The sequence below is a fragment of the Emys orbicularis genome, chromosome 8 (assembly GCF_028017835.1).
Source record: "Emys orbicularis isolate rEmyOrb1 chromosome 8, rEmyOrb1.hap1, whole genome shotgun sequence".
Taxonomy (NCBI): Eukaryota; Metazoa; Chordata; order Testudines; family Emydidae; genus Emys; species Emys orbicularis.
This window is the reverse complement of record NC_088690.1, coordinates 103,099,292-103,116,958: the sequence shown is the minus strand read 5'-3', so window position 1 is coordinate 103,116,958 and position 17,667 is coordinate 103,099,292. Positions and strand designations below refer to the sequence as shown.

At 43.2% G+C, this 17,667-nt stretch overlaps 1 protein-coding gene across 1 annotated transcript in view; it reads right to left on the bottom strand.

Annotated features, from left to right (window-relative positions):
* Positions 1-17,667, bottom strand: part of TGFBI (transforming growth factor beta induced) — a 34,034-nt gene that overhangs the window by 8,893 nt on the left and 7,474 nt on the right. Inside the window, exons 3-10 of the mRNA XM_065409264.1 lie at positions 9,422-9,486; positions 7,636-7,793; positions 6,173-6,337; positions 4,766-4,912; positions 3,519-3,660; positions 1,538-1,750; positions 671-808; positions 179-324 (exon numbers count right to left, since the gene is read on the bottom strand). Coding sequence (XP_065265336.1) covers positions 179-324; positions 671-808; positions 1,538-1,750; positions 3,519-3,660; positions 4,766-4,912; positions 6,173-6,337; positions 7,636-7,793; positions 9,422-9,486 — 1,174 coding nt within the window. The remainder of the gene's footprint in view (positions 1-178; positions 325-670; positions 809-1,537; positions 1,751-3,518; positions 3,661-4,765; positions 4,913-6,172; positions 6,338-7,635; positions 7,794-9,421; positions 9,487-17,667) is intronic.

Here is a 17,667-nt window from a genome sequence, read left to right as displayed (position 1 = left end):
TGCAGATCTGCGTTGAAATCCTGACCCCATTGAATTCAATGGAAGAAATCCCATTGACATCACTGGGGCCAGAATTTCACTCCTGATGTGTTATCAGTGAGACACTAATAACAGAGCAACTGCCCTTCTAGAGCAATAATACTGTATCAGACTAAGAAAGAGTTAAATAGACACTCACATTGCGGTATACAAAAACTCTCAGTTTTTTGTCACCCAGAGTTTCTAGCTCCTGTCCATGGTAAAGATATTTAGAAGAAAGCTGTTCTTTAAGAATGTGATCTAGAAGCAAACTCTTCGTGTTCCGATTCATAGGAGGAGTCCCATCTGCAGCAAAAAGCATTTCAGCACACAGTGATTCATTTTAACACTATCATTAAGACTCTACAAGGATCTAAATAATAAATATGGTATCTGTGTCGCCTTTCAGTTTCAAAACCAGTCTGTGCCCCTAGCAGAACCAGCTTATGAGAGAGAGAGAGAGAGAGAGAGAGAGAGAGAGAGAGAGAGAGAGAGAGAGAGAGAGAGAGAGAGAATACACACACACACACACCCCTCAATGAAGAAAGCAATCATTAACAATAGTAAAAATCTGACATACAACTCTGGTTTCTCCCAGAAGCAGGTCTATGATCAGAACCAATGGAACATATAGAAGATTTCCAAAGTTTACCTTTGAACACAATGTTTATTGGGGCAAGAAGCGTCACACGCTCATTTCCAGTGAGATGAGAGCTGAGATCAGCTTGTCTAAAAAGGTCAATAGACGTTGAAACATCAGATTCTTTACCTAACTCAAACAAAGTTTTAGCTAAAGAAAAAAAGAACAGAAATCACTTGTTAAAACTATATTAAATGCTTCAATTAATTTGTTTCAGCATGGAGTACCATCTATTTGTAATTAGAAATACATACTAATGAGCAATGCATACTGCTGGAAAGCAAATGGATGCAAAAATGATCAATTATGAGCACTACTTATTTCCAAAGCAGTCATACGGGGATTTTCAAAGCAGACACTGATTTTCAAAGGGAGTTGGATGTCCCAACTCCCGCTTCTCTGAAAGTCCCAGCCTTGATTTTTTTTGACTGAATACCACACCATCTTTCTCTTTGCCTTCTGTTGAGTTATTTCCAATGAGTCCTTCATTAAAGAACCTTAGAACTTTAAATTAGACACCCTGTTAAACTGTAATGATACAAAATTCTACTGAAAAAACAGATTTCCAAAGCAGGTTTGGAGAGGAGGAGCAAAAGGACATCACCAATGTAAAGGTGCATGTCAGCCTCCCTAAAGGATCATGAAAAACCCTGTATTTGCACATAAAGGTCAGGTAATTGGGAATCTAATGACATACATAGTTACCTAATTCGTACGTGCAAATACCGGCTTAGGTGAGCAGACATATTAGTGTGTGCACAGGCATGGTTGTTAGATTGCCCAGTGAATAGTCTAGTACAAAATATATTAAACCCCACTAAACAAACAAAAATAAAAAAAAATAAAAAAAAAATCCAGGATACTGATCAATGATTTTACCTGAGTCTGGAATCAGAAGCTCATTAACAAAATGTACGACACCATTGACAGCTAGGACATCCTTTTCAGCAATGATAGGCCTTCCATTCAGGGTGAGTTCATCACCAGTACAGCCTACTTCCAACATGGTACCTTCCAGAGTCTCCATTGACAAGCCAGCAATAATGGCCTCAGCACACATGGCTGATTTCAGTATGTGATGGTTTAACAGGTCTAGAAGAGAGAAAACGCACATGGTAAATAGAAGTGTGGAAAGTCAGCTTGGAAATTATTATTTGTAGTGCCTCGGAGCCCTAGTCAAGGGCCAGAACCCCACTGTGCTAGGCACTGTACAAAGACCTGTCCCAAAAGAGCTTACAATGATTGATAAGATTTTACAGCCTATGGATTAAGACTCCTGCAAGTGACAAAACCTGCACAAAAAGCAGTAATTTACAGTACTCGAGTTTCTATAGAGAATACAATCTAGTTTTTGCTACATTAGCAAAGATTTAGAATTGAATTCTCGCTCTCTACTCGCGTAAACAGGCAGACATTATTATGGGTTTTAGCAGCGGAATCTTCACTCTGCAAGATGCAGAAGACTGTAATTCAAGGTAATAGCAACCAGCCTCATTTGGAGGCCACTCTTCACTCAAAGCCACCGAGGAAGTAGTGAAATGTAATAGAGGCTCCATTCTTGTCCAAGATATGGGTCTAACTGCTATCCAGAGAGTTACATCAATGGAAACCTGAAGGAGCTATAATGACATCAGTGAGGTTCTCCAGATTTACTGTGCTATAGTTGAGGGTAGGATTTGGCCTGAGATATTTAACTTCTCTAATAAAAATTAATAATGTTCTGCTGGTGATAGATAAAGGCCAGATACCAGCCCCAACTAACTCCCCTTTGTGCTACTCCAGTAACCCAAAGGGATGCAGCTAGGGATTCCCCCCCAAGTAGGCTCAGCGTTACTTCCTCTCAATCTCAGAGTTTGGGGTGGAATGACATGCAATCCCAGGCTGCATAACAGCTCCTAGGGGGCCACCACCAGCAGCTCGGAGACTGTTGTAACTTACACCTGGGACTTGAAGCAGCCACTGGCTGGAGGGAGTGCAAAGGTGGATCTTAGCTCACTCCCCAGGTCCTACAATAAGCAGGGCTTGGCTGGATACAAGGATCTGTGTCCAGATGGCCATTCAGATGGACTGGTAGCTGTGGAACTGATCACGAGCAAGGTAGCGTGGCCCATAATTTTACTCTCTAAAAAGATCATTAAGCTGCCTGGATGTTTATAGCAGGAGAAACTTTTTCCTCTTTACACAGCAGCCCAAGAAGTGCATTCGTTTTGATCTGAAGATAGTCATTCTTTCTGGCCCAGATCCTGCCCCATCTCTGTCTGGGTGCAAAGGCTGTCCTACACAGCAGAAGAGCTGTAGTTCCACTACACAGTGCGGGCATAGGCTGTTTGGGTGGGGAACCTTTGCCCTCTTAATGCCATAGAGCAGAGTTCCCAGTACAATCACACATGGATTTTGTAGCAGTAAGGTAGAGCTGGAGGATTGGTTGCTTTGTGTGTCTTATGATGTTTTTGCCCACTCAGGCAGAGATTTCTAAAGGCGTTTGGAGTCAAGCTCCCAAACGCTTTTGGAAATCCCAGTCTCAATTCCCCTGTGAACCGCTGCATGCTCTGGGGAGTGCATGGCTTCCTCTTTCCCCCCTCTGGAGCTCTCCTATGCCCAGCTAACACACACACACACACACACACACACACACCTTGATGCAGCATGTGGACCTTAAGTTCCCCATGTTTTGTCCTAAAGAAAAGGATGTGCCACCTAGTGTAAAAAATACAAACAAATAAATAAATAAAAAGGATAATGTCAAGTGGATTATTCCAGCCTATGTCAGAGCGTATCAAGGGTCAGTTCTCTTACTTACCTACTTGAGCTGCAAAAATACTTTTCTACCTTTCAACACACTTGGTAAACGGTCATTTACCTTTGAGAGCTTCTGGGTCCCCAAGGATCCTGTTCAGTGTTTCTTGTGGGATCTTCTCAAAGGCTTCATTGGTTGGAGCCAAGAGTGTGAACTGACCATCATTTTCTAACAAGGTATTAAGACCAGATGCAGCCACAGCAGCCTTTAAAGAAATGGGAGGAGAGAGGCTAGAATACACTCAACAAGAATACAAAGAAGGAAAAACATTTCCCCCCCCCCACTCAGACAAGGGCCCAGGAGCAGACTTTTAAAAGCATCTGGTGCCTATCTGCATCCATAGGCACCTAAATACCTTTTCTGAAAAATCTGGCCTTATGTACTTAGCAGCGCCTCACCCTTCAGGCAGGCAGTCTTTGGCCTGGTCTACACTGGGGGCGGGGATCGATCTAAGATACGCAACTTCAGCTACGAGAATAGCGTAGCTGAAGTCGACGTATCTTAGATCGACTGTCCTCATGGCACGGGATTGACGGCTGCGGCTCCCCCGTCGACTCTGCTTCCACCCCTCGCCCTGGTGGAGTTCCAGAGTTGATGGGGAGCGCGTTCGGGGATCAATTTATCGCGTCTAGATGAGACGCGATAAATTGATCCCCGATAGATCAATCGCTACCCGCCGATCCGGCGGGTAGCGTGGACGTACCCTTTGGAACACATTGGGGGGGGAGGGAGGCTTCCTAACCAGTGATTTAGGGCTTGCTCCAATACCTATTGAAGTCAATTGAAAGGATCCGAGTGACTTCAAACGGCACTGGCTCAGCTCCTTAACCTGGTTAACTGGGAAATGCCAGTTTATGTTTAGGTGTTAAAGTTCAATGTATAAGATGTGCATTAACAATTAATACTTTATTTATTAAATCAATTGGGTCAATGTTTCTGAATAGTAACCTCTAATGCCAGGATTTTCAAAAGGAAATAAGGGAGTGAGGCCTGGTGTACATTTAGAAAGTTTTACCAAAATAACTGTCAGTAAGCGGTGTGATTTTTTTTATTGACAGAGTTAAACCAGTAAAAGCCTCTGTATAGACAGTTATACTAGTATATGATGCTTTATACTGGTATAGATTCCAAATCAGAATAAGCTATATCAGCATAAGCACAGCTGGCAAAGATAAAGCAGCAAAACTTTAAAGTGCAGACAAGTCCTTGGTTACATACATCCTACTGAAATTCAGTGGGAGTTGGACACCTTTGAAAATCATGAATGAAAGCATGAACTAACATGCTGTAAACCCTTGAGATGAACTCACTCGAAGAGTTTCAAGATTTTCGTCAGTCTCAACGATTTGCTGGATAGAGTTCGTTGTGGTGGCGATGACTTTATCTATCAGATGGACCACTCCATTGGTGGCATGATGGTCTGCTTTCAAAAGTCTGGCACAATTCACGGTCACGATCTGCAGAGGAAACGATCCAGAGGGGATAGAGTTCAATTAATTAAAACAAAACAAACAAACAAAACCAACAACAACCACCCACAATCCACAAACTGCATTAGTACTAGGAGAAGTTAAAGAAATCGGTGTAGAGAGGATGCGATGCTATTAATCATCAGGAAGCAGCAGTGTCTTTCTGTGCAACTGCTCTCAGGAGCTCTTTTACAAAGCATTCCTCTATAGGTAACTACTGTTTACTGCATCTGAAACTCAACAGCATGCAGCTTGGTTAACCAGTCCCAATATACAGGAAATTAAAAAAACCATTACTGGCCAAGCTAGAATTGTACTGTACTATAGGCCCCACCCATAATCAAATGAGTAATCTAGTGACTTCAGTGTACCTGTAAATAAGAATTACTCAGGTAAGTAAGGGTTGCAGGCTCAGGCCCTATATCTATAAAGATGCCATTCATATATATATTCTAAATAACTGGTTACCCTTTATAATAGTGACAAACTGCAGTGTGATTATGCTTTATACCTCTAAATCATATATGCTAGAAGGCTAGCTACATAATGAATCCAATTGCCTTTTAGTTTCATACTTAACACTGTAATGACTCTGAAGTTATACTTTTCAATAAATGCTCCTAGTATATAGTTCTGTAATCGGAAGCTTAAAACCCATTTGACAATTATACTGCAGCAAAACTACTCTCACTATAGTATGAAGTATAAGCAAATGCATAACATCAGCATGCTTACCTGAGTGTAACATTACTGCAACATCATCTGTGTATAAAAATTCTATACAAGCTCCTTGTGCACCTATATACTGAACCAGGTATTTATATATAGAACAATGTTACACCAGCTACCTGTTTATATTTCTTATGTGTATCCACGCATCTATAGTCTACTGAGAATCAGCTCCTTCAGACGCTCCACCCCACACTGCATTAAGTAGAGCTCCGAGACAGAAGAGAATCAAGCTGAGTCTACGGTGTTGTGACAATATCTGCTCAGCTAATTTGGGGCTCGATCCTGTGACATGCAGAGTGCCTTCAATTCTCATTGAGGTCAATGGGCACCGATCACCTTCCTGTAGCAGACCCTCTTCCTAAGAGTTTTTGGTCTATTTATCATTAATATTTTACCAAAAAAAAGATACAGTACAAGAAGTCTGGGGTAACTAGCATAGATCCATTGACTTGCATCAATTTACTCCATTTGAGGATCTGGCCCCCATTGTTACAGTAGTACAAGTAATTAACTTACTCCATTAGGATAATGGTGGATCTGGAGATCAATATTCTGGTACATTGAAGGAAGAGACGTTCCATGTTTCAGGTCATCTGTTAGGACCCGTTTGTTCACCATATGGTAGCGAAGAGCATTTAGCAGCTCAATGTTAACATTACTGACCAATGAATCCAACATTTCCTGAAAATAAGCAAAAATCAAAATTTTGCCAAAAAATTACTTAGTGCCATTAAATCTAGTGTAAATAGAATTCCTTCAATAGCAGGAGCCCTGATATTGCACAGGGATTTACCAGCACGGATCTTGACTCCCAAATGGATTTCTACAGCATTCCATGCCACTGTAAACAGGGGCGGCTCCAGGCATCAGCGCACCAAGCGCGTGCCTGGGGCGGCAAGCTGCGGGGGGCGGCCTGCCAGTCGTTGTGGGGGCGGCAGTCAGGGAGCCTTCGGCGGCATGCCTGCGGGAGGTCCGCCGGTCCCGCGGCTTTGGCGACAATTCGGCAGCGGGTACGCCAAAGCTGCGGGACCGGAGGACCTCCCGCAGGCATGCCGCCGAAAGCCGCCGGACTGCTGTGCTTGTGGCAGCAAAATACATAGAGCCGCCCCTGACTGTAAAGTTCCCTGGCAATATCTTTCAATAATCTGTCTATCTAAATAGAAGCCAGGGAACTAGTACTTCAAATGCTGTTTTAAAATGAAAGTTGGGCAAACCTAAGGGACACGTTTGTCTTGGACTTTAAAGCCATACTTTCATGTATAACTAGCCATAACTATGTATGTGTCTAGCCATAAACTTTCATTTATGATCATCATTTGTATTGTGGTAGCTCCTAGAAAGTCTACAAACAAGGATCGGAGTGCCATTGTGCTAGGCACAGCAGGTGCACGTAATGAAAAGATCGTCCCTGGCACAATATCTATTTATTTACTATTAAAATGTACACATTTGGCATAGTCTCAGCACACGAGGTGAACGAGTCTGAATTCTCTCCCATTCCTAGGAATGGTCTCTCCAGCTCAGGGCTGAGGCACACTGGTGTGACTTGCGGTGAATGCTTTTTCCCATAATGTGTAATTGAACTATGGAACTCACTGTCACAGGAAGTCGTTGAGGTCAAGAACTCAAAAAAGAGACTGGACATTTATATGGCTAAAAGAATATCCAGAGTGATCTTAATTAAAGATGCACAAAAAATTGTGGGAGGGATATTAACACTCATGCTTCAGGCATCCTCCAACTGTTAGAAATCATCATGAGACCTAACACGGGGCAGGAAGCAGATCTGTTACTCCAGGGTTCTTGCACTTTCCTCTGAAGCATCTGGGGCTGTGAGAGAGACGATGCTGGACTAGACGGCCCTAGCCCTGATCAAGCTTACACTGCCTCTGTCGGGACTGTACCTATTCTGAGGACTCAGTGCTGTGAATCTAGAAGAGTCGGGGAGAGAACAAGAAGGAAGATGGATTTAATCTTACAGCAGGCAAAGCAGACCAGGCCTCATTGTTTGGGGCAAAGATTGTAAAACTTCCAGGTCCTTCAATTTCTGGTTTCAGGTTAGAGCTGAGAGAGTACAGTTGGGTGGTGGAGGCTCCAACAATCCCCAGGGTGTCGTAGATGTTTGAAAGTGGCAATGCTGAAAGAAGAAAATATCAAATTTGATAACACGGGAGCAGTTCCAGCCCGCAGCCATTCCCATCTCCCTGCACATTGCTGAATGAAAACAGAACTGCTGGCAAAAAACGTATCTGGAAATGAACTCAGACATCAAAGGAATCGTTTGATATAGGTCTAGGTGCTCCACTCGATTTCCCATGTTTTGTCCCGCCTCCCCCAAGACACAGCAGGATACAATATAAAAATCACAGTGTTCTGTATGCTGACAACTTCATCCCCCATCCCTGAATTCTTCTGAAATGGTCCTCTTGGCAGATGTATATTTGTTGGTATTAGAATACTAGTTTATCCTTCGCTGCTGTCCTAAAACTGGGTGAGATTCTGATCACAATTACAGCAGTATAAATCCAGAATTGACAACCTTAAATTGAGTTACTTTGGATTTATACTGGTGTAAAATGACAGTCCAAATTGGGCCCCATGTAATTGAGGCTAGAAAGTCAAGAACCAAAGAGGTTTATCAGTTTCACATGGTCTGTCATTAGACCTGAGGTTTTACATTTTCCCCTGATTGTTCACATTTAGAGATGTGGGTTCACATTTTGGGGCTTAGATTTGTACATTTTGGTCCTCGGAGATGTAAACTGTATCTCCCTGCAACTGTCGAGTACACTGTGTCCCAGGTGGAATCTCCCTGGACAGTGGTGGTATCACCTTCCCTTAGGGCTGGTCTAATCTCCCTTGGACTCCCTTAGGACCCCTTCACCCTCGTAGAAGCTGCCTATGGGATATACTGAATCAATGCATCCCCTGCTACTCCAACCACACCAACTCTGGGCAAGCACTGTCCATTTCCAGAGCTGACTAGCTGCAGGCACCCCACTAGTACAGAGACTGCAGAACTTCGTGCTGCTGCAACATCTCACCAGGTAAACTTGCCTCCCGTAGGACACACGAATGAATATGCCTGACTGAATCCAATGCGAGCAGCCTCTCCCTCTCAGGAGCCCCAAATTCCACAGGGCCAGATCCTCAGCTGGTATAAATCGGCACAATACCTTGACCTCAGTGGAGCTTCACCAATGTGCACCAGGCGAGAATTTGGTCTGCAGCGTTTAAAATTAAACATTGCAACCTCCACAGTAGCAAAAGGATTGGGTAGGGAATGATTCAAAGACAATGACAAAGCACAAACCTTTTTACGGTATCCAGGGGATTTCCCACCTTTTTTGAGGTCACTAAACTGTATCTTCGAATCAAATATATTTTGCCAAATTCATACTCACTAAAACAATAAGCATGCTCTGGAAAAACTGTGTGTTACAGTAGATAGTTTTATATGTATTAAATTTCCAATAGAGTTATATTACCCACTGGCATGAGTATTTTCTAACAGCCAAACTATCTTAACTTAGAATAATTGCGTTCAATAGTTTTAAGTGGATAGAACATTTCTGTCAAAACTTTGCATGTCCTGGAGCTGATGTGCCCCATAACTTAGTGCTCCGCTTGGTGGGTTTGCCCTTTCATGGAGAGGAGTGTACAAAATCACACATAATGCCCAAGAATCAAATTCACTTTGAACAACTGTCTATGCTAGAGTTGTAGAATTATAAAGCATCTATAGAAATGGAACATATTTTTTACCAGCTGGGCAGCCTTTTTCTCCAGGTACCTTTTCATATCCAGGGCAGCACTCGTAGCTGATCATTCTGTAATAGGACACAGACACCGCAGATAATGACAAACAGTTTTTCAATCCATGCCGCTTCTACTCAGGCAGCCCAAGATAATCATGGAGGGACAACTGCTGTTCTCTACATTTGACTACAGTTCCTATGTATGTTGGGCATAAAGCAAATCCTTCCTGGCTAAATAACTAGCTATTCTTTGGGCGGGTCTGCACTTAAAATACTGCACCAGTGCAGCTCATTGATGCGGTTGGGCCATTGTAGTGCTTAAATGAAGCCGCTCCTACTCGGAGGGGAGAGCTTCGCCCATCAGCGGGAGAGGCGGTAGCTATACCGACAGGAGAAGCTCTCCTGCTGACATAGTGCTGTCTACGCTGGAGGTTAGGTCGATATAACTACGTGGCTCAGGGGGGTGGATTTTTCCAATATAAATCTATAGTGTAGACCCGATCATTATCTCTTTCAGGATTGCAAGCTTCCATCTCGGCATAGAACAAACAACATTTCCCTTGAGGGTTTGTTCACTATATGTCCAAATAGAGGGCTGAAAACAATCACACCTCTATAGCCCTTACATATTCACCTCCCTCCTCCTCTAGCAAGTCCTTCACTCCTTACTCATGCAATCCCATAAAATGAATCACTGTGCAATATACATGACACCCCATTTTAGACCAAAATATCACATCCTAAACAGCCACCTAGTGAATAGCACAATGGCGGTTGATACACGCAATGCTAACTATTGTAGAGATAGGTTTGTAGACGATTATAATTTAGGAGACGCTCCCCCATAAGGGACAGTATTATGAACATAGGAATTTGGAGATGTACCCTGAAGGCAGGGATTGAGAACACTGCACCTGGCTGCATGCAGCAGTTCACCAGAGAAGCTTGGCAGTTTTATTCCTTTCCCATTCACTGGCGGTTCATTAAATAAACCCCAGGATAGTTACAACCAAAAGCCTACATACAGGATTCAAGTATGGTCTCCATGCAATGTTGCTTCCTCACAGGAGGTGCAGCCATATGTTCTAGAACTAGTAATAATTGTTCAGACGGTATTTTTCTTTTATAAAGCCAAGAACTGAATTCTATGGGTGGGGAGGAAAAGTATAAGTTGATTGACACTGTACATTAATATTATGACACGTTTGAGGCAGAAGAAAACTCCTTTTATTAAATGTTAGTAGTTTTAATTACTTTGTTTGGCTTGGAGTTACAATGTCTCTTAAACAATGTCTGGAGCACTCAGTAACAGTCCCTTGTGTCTACTTGGTAAGGAATGAAGCTGCAAGCGCCAGTTTACTTTAGCACATTAAAACAAGCTATTCGGATATCTCCTGGGCTTGTAAACCACATTTAATCACTGTTTGGATAACAGGCTGCAATTCTATCATGTTTCCCTTAAAGCAGCCTCATGTTTTCTTTCAGCCCTGTTGTCAGCCCAAGTCTTCCCTTTAGAAAAGCTATTAGCTCATTTACACCCAAAGCTTTGCAACTTTATTAATTGCACGAGCAGATTAGTTCACCAACTGCAGTTACTTACAATGAGTGGGAATGGAGTCTGCAATCTCTCATACACATTGACATAAGGGGCCAGAGAAATCATTGGAAGTGGCAAACTTACATCTACAGCAGCTGTGTAAATTACGGCAATTTGTGAACTAGTCACCAATAGCGATTAGTAAGTCCCAAGGATTTATAGCGAGGACTGAACCACCGATTGATTACAGAACTGTCTATTTCATTTAACCACCATCCACTGATTCCCTGCCTGGTCTGTTGTAACAAAACAACCCACCAGATCCTCACGTGGTGTCAATCAATGTAGTTGCTTTGACTTATAGCAATTTACATCAACTGAGGAACTAGCCCATTGCATGTGCCACTTTACAGGTTAAGAAATAAGTGCAGGCAGAAGCGTTGTTTTCAAATCTGTCCCCCTTAAGAAAATACGTGTCTATATTAACAGAGGGAAAAAATCAAAACAGAGTTTACCAATTTATTTTTCTCTGAGGTTTGTTTTACTGGTCACCTTTGCAGCTGTTAGAAGGGGACAAAACAATTTGATCTTAGTGTCACCATAGTGAAGAAGAACAGACACTCCTATTACAAGGTACCCTTTCCCCCTCTGCAGAATTTCAAGAGCTGACTTTCAGGGAGCTAGGTTAAAAAAAAAGAAAGCAAAACCCAAAGCCCTCAGATATTTGTCATCATTTGAACACGGTTTAAAAAAAAAAAAAAAAAACCACACAAACACACAGAAAATGCCTTGAATTTAAACAGAATTCCTCTGGGTAATTAGGAGTCAGTAAGTGAAACAAATACCTGCACTTCTGTGACAGCAGCAAATAAATTCTGTGTCACGGTTTCCTAACAAAATTACAAAGCAAATCCAGACTGATGGTCTAGACATTATATATGCCATGTGGGAAAGAATTTGCCTAAAGCAATCCCTTCTTTGACGACTTGGGATCTTAACACCCTGCTGGTCCACTTTTCTCAGCTCTCCTACTTTCCATGTTCATTAGTAACACACACTTTAGTCTCTCCCCTTTCCCACCCCCGTAACTCTAATTTCCCTTTTTCCACCAAAGACACTAACTCAAGTCTAGACAGTCCCTCAGTTCAGAACCATAATCAATGGCAGGGAGCTGATTAAACAGAAATCATTCCGAAGCTCAGCATAAGTAATTCTTGAGCTCTGATGTAGTTGTTAAAAAGGTTCATTTACAGATTGACTGGAGATTAATGAGCTATGACTAACGGGGCAGGAAGCTGCTGATACGCATCACAGAATGTGGTCTAAACTCATTCCAGGGTAACACCACTGGAGGCTGCCCCCAGCTATGGAAAGCCTGCTGAGGGTGTGAAGTTGTATCAGCAGGTAAAGGCTGGAGCCACTATTGTGCCCCTCAACAGAGGGAGATGCTAACTGGAAAGTGGTAATGGCTTTAGTGCTAGCTCCTATAGCACCACTGCCTGCCTTTGCCCTGAGTGAATCTCTCCTCCAGTGCAAGGGGTCTTGCAGTCACAGGAAGGTGTCACTTACCAGAACCTATGTGCCTGGACCAGCCACCCTGTGCACCATAGATGTCCATTGTCCTCCCACCTGGCTGTCTATCTCCCAACTCCTTTTCTGCACTACCTCATTTTCCGTTTAAAAAAAATGACATATCCTAACGTGATTCCCATCTCTTTATCTCTCTTCTCCCTTCCTGTCGCCTGCAGCCATCCTTTCTTGTGTCTAGGGTGACCAGATGTCCCAATTTTATAGGGACAGTCCTGATTTTGGGGTCTTTTTCTTATACAGGCTCCTATTACCCCCCACCTCCTGTCCCGATTTTTCACACTTGCTGTCTGGTCACCCTACTTGTGTCTGGCCTATGTAGAGGGGCAGCTCTTCCAGGCAAGCGTCATCCCTCTTTTTTCACTTCGGTAAGGCACCATGCAAAAGTTACAGGGCTGTGTAAAATATTGAACTTTAAAATTGCTGTCGTTACAACATTCCTGGGGAGGCAGGGTTGGGACATCAGCAGCCAATAAAAGGACACCAAATACTTTCACTGGCCAATGGAACCAGTGACAAACTAGAGCAGGCTATCGATGCCCAACCATCAGGGACAGAGTTTTGACCTTCTGTTGCAGAGGGGCCAGCTCCATATCAGCTGGAAAAGAAAAAAAAAATGCTGTACATTCCTCCTCTCCAACACAGAATTTGCTGTAGCAATATCTGTCTATCTAGGTCTTTATATAGTGCTCATATCTGTGGTAGCTATGCTGTAGTGACCTCAACTGGATTGCCACAATACCTTCTTAGATGCTTCAGTCAGTACAGAAAGTGGGCTGTTCAAAGCTGTAGGATGTAGCACTTCTTCTCCAGAGCCTCCCCTAACTTCCTGTTGGATTGTCCCCAGAAGCTAACATGTTGATTTTCATCCGTAAAAGCCCTAAATGGTTTAAATCCTGGCTATCTGAGAGGCTGCCTCTAGACCAGTGCTTCTCAAAGCCAGTCCGCCGCTTGTTCAGGGAAAGCCCCTGGCGATCCGGGCCGGTTGTTTACCTGCCACGTCCGCAGGTTCAGCCGATCGTGGCTCCCACTGGCCGCGGTTCGCAGCTCCCTCGGCCCGCGCCACTTCCCGCAGCCCCCATTGGCCTGGAGCGGCGAACCGCGGCCAGTGGGCACCGCGATTGGCCAAACCTGCGGACGCGGCAGGTAAACAAACCAGCCCGGACCGCCAGGGGCTTTCCCTGAACAAGCAGCAGACCGACTTTGAGAAGCACTGCTCTAGACCATATGGGGAGGCCAGCTGGGGTAGATTATCATTGTACCAGTTGAGATCAACTAGTGGGCCCTGGCTTTAAACATCTAGGCTGCAAGTGTAATGCTGACAGACCCAGGTCGTCAGCAGGCGGGATCGAACCGGGGACCTCTGAAGCTTAGTGCATGAGCCTCTACCGCATGAATTAGAAAGCCAACTGGCTGTTAGCTAAGGCTGTAGAGCAGACTCATTAATCTCTCTCGCTAAGTGGTCTCGGTGCCACTAGATGGGACAGAACACCACACCCAGGAGGTGGGTGGTTTACACAAGCAGGAAAGGTATTATTAGGAGAAAGACTCTGGCTGTGAAATTGGCTCTCTGTCCATCAGAGCCAGATTCTGTGCTTCGGGGCATGGATTAAGACTCACCTGCCTCCTGCAGCTTTTGCCTTTGGGGTGAGGAGTGGAGATGGCAGGGAGGGCGTGGAGCTGTTCAGGAGAGCGAGTCCGCTTGTTAATGAAATCTTCCGTCTAAATTTTTGTGCCTCTGCTTAGAGCTTGCCACAGAAGCACATTTTAAAAGGCAGTACAGAACTGTGGGCTCAATCCAGCCCTGGAGTAACACTACTGATCTCGGTGGAGTTACCCCAGGGATGAATTGGACCCAGTGATCTTTGGTCTTTTGTGGCTGGACCCGAAAATAACCTAACACCCTCCTGGGCTGTTCACAAAAAAAAAAAAAATCATGCTCTGCCTACGCACAACACTGATGAGTGTTCGGAGGGTAAGGGCTTCCCAAAACCTCCCTGCTGCTCAGCACAATGAAGTCATTTGCTTCCACCTCGGCTCAGTTGCATTTTCAAATCAAATGCCTGGGCAGTCTCCCAGCTAGGACCTGCTAACTCAGTTAAGTCAGCCATGTTCTCCCACAGTCAGTTGTGACCCAGGTAGAGCAAATTCTTGATGAAACTACTCCTAATCAGGGATAGGGTTTTAACCCATTCAGTGTCATACACTGGATGGGATCTGCATCACTCCTAACCCCGCCAGAGGTCTATCATGGAGTAAAAGGTCACACTGGCAATGATGCCACTGGGAATGAAACTACAGTATGTCAGGCAGGCAAGGAAGAAGACTGCAGTATATCACAGTACATAACAAAAGGAGAGACATTGGCTAAGCGTGAAAAAGAGTGCCCATACTAATCGATGCAACAGTTGTTGGAAGCTGTACTGTTAATGTCAAGGCAGATGAAACTGCAGAAAGTTGTGTGACACAAGGGGTTTTTGCGATATTTCTAGCAAATGGAAGGTTCCAAATACAGGACCAAATTCTGCCCTCTGTTATATTCATGCAACCCCCCCCCCCCCATCCAAGCCCACATGTACCGGTTAGGCAGAATTTTGCCCATAATGTACATAGTCCCACATGAGCCTGTATGAGTGTTTATAGTCCGTGTAAGCATTCAGTTAAGTTTTGTTCTTATATGGCTACACGTTACATAGTTTACAACAAAAATCATGAAATACACTTCACAACTTACAGAACAAACCGGTGGTATGCTACTTGACAGCACTTGAATTTGCCAAATACAGTACAGGTTTATGATGTCTGATTGTTGGTTACAGATCATTACATCTCAGCAAGGCTGGTGCCAGCTATGCAGGTTAAATAAGCAACCCCGTCAGAATGCTCTCCTACAAAGAGCGTTTGTCATACGTTCTGTAATGCCTTCTGACCACAATTTCCTGCCCTCCCAGTCAAGTAGTTTCAAGTAAAATCTTTATAGTTATTAAATCAGATTTTAGTTTCAAAAGGCTCCGCTGTAAAATTCAATATGCAGTAAAACTTACACGGAGCTTCCCCATTTTTATTAGTCATTGTTTCACACGGTTGTGTTCTTAGGGTCCAAAATGAAAATTTAAATGCATTTTTCAAGGTAATAAAAATAAGCTCAAGCATACATTACCAAATAAAGATCCATTTATAATAATTTTCTGTAATTAAACTCATATGTTTTGTTTTATAACGAGAACCAGAGACTTGTTCTTTTCCTGAACTGGAGAAATCATGTCAGCCAAAAGAAGAATGTTAAATCAGCATGGGAACGAGGGAAAGCGTTAAGGGGCAGCTTCATACAATCAATGATTTTTGAAGGATTTAAAAAGCAAAGTTATCCAGGCTCTCTCTTTGTTCTTAACAGAAAAGTAAGGAGTTTAATTATCTCCATGATTCAAAAAGCATAAGGCTCGAATAGTGCTGCCATTGGATTTAGGAAAATATAAATAGAGATAGATAAATAAAATACCCCTTTGCCTTTGGATTAACTACATAACCAAAAGTAGAAAATTGCTTAATTGCCAACACAAAGACTTTGCTCATTAAGTCAAAGTAATATCAGACATCTTGCCCAGTGTCTCATCCCACATCATCTCATTTCTTCCAAACAACACAATTCAATTCTTTAGCAAAGAGCAGAACACCAAAGAAGCAGACAAGACGATTGGAGTCACATTTGATACATCTGTTGAAATGTCCATTATTAATCAGATACAGTGTATTGCATATATGCTCAAGTATTTTACAGCAATGGTCCAAAACTATATGAATTAAGGATGAAAGCCTGCAAAAAACTTACTCCCAGGTAGGTGCTTACTACCATAAGTAGTCTGTTGATATCTATGCGACAACCCACAGTAGCATTTGCATGAGTGGACCCTAACATAGTACTACTGCTGTGTTTTAAACCATTAAGGTAGAATAATGTGATTTCTAAAATGAAGGAGGGGCAACATACATATATCAAAAAGAGGTTTTAGGCCAGATTTTTTAAAACCTGGATTCCCCTTTTGTGTCTGCAATTATGTGCAGGAATAATGTAGATCGTTCAGGGATGTAACTACTCCACCAGATCATGTGTAAATGCTAAGTTTACCCACTGGGAATTGCAGCTTCAAAAATACATACAGGTTGTAAATGTAAAAAAGGAAGCTTGGCCAGAAAAACAAGCCACTCATCTCCTAATGCCCGAGATCACAAACAAGTTACATAGAAATCAAAGATAAACTAATATTACTCGGCACTTAAGTTAATAAGAGCCATTTAATATGGCCTTAAAATATGCACAGCATTTTTCCTGTCCAGTTGCTGTAGCATTCTTAAAGATGGTGTGTGTGTGTGTGTTGCAATGACTGGACTGTCAGGGTAATCCTTTGGAGATGGATTTTGCCACTCTGAAAGAGAGCCAGGCTTAACTCTTTGAGTAGGCCCACTGAAATCAGTGGAACAGCTCATGAATTCAGATATTACTGAATGCAAGCAAGGGTGGCAGAATCAGGTCCTTTTATTGCATTCCACATGACCTAAGCAAGTAAACCTGCTGATCCTACTGGGAGTGGAAGTTACTATTGCTTCAGGGCTGTAACAACTTGTCTACCTGTCACATTCTGATGACAATCTCCTCTCCGATCCACATGGAGGATCTTGACTCTGCTTTCTCTGGGAAACATCGTCTTCCACTTACATCTCGTAAGTACATGCTTGGCAAGATGGGTACAGGGATCTTATTTCAATGTTTGGTAAAAATCCAAGCACCTAATGCAATTTGCCTACAGCATGAGGCCTACTTCCCTGATGCAGTACTGGAGCCAGCTGGGAGCGTAGCTCTAATCAGAGACGTTTGCTGGAGACACTTCCCTGTGGAGCTCACATCTACTATGCGGAAAAAAGGGGAGGGGAAATCAAAATAAGTATTTCCTTTTAAATGTATAATTCTAGATCTCCAAATCATAGGCCAGATCAGACTTGCCCCCCTGCCCTCCAGCCCACGCATCAAAGGGTCTCAGCCACTTCTGCAAAGCTGGTGGAACACTCTCCATTCATCCAGCATCCACAGCAAGGGTGGGAAAAAGGGAGGGGATGGGATGGGTCAGTGGAGG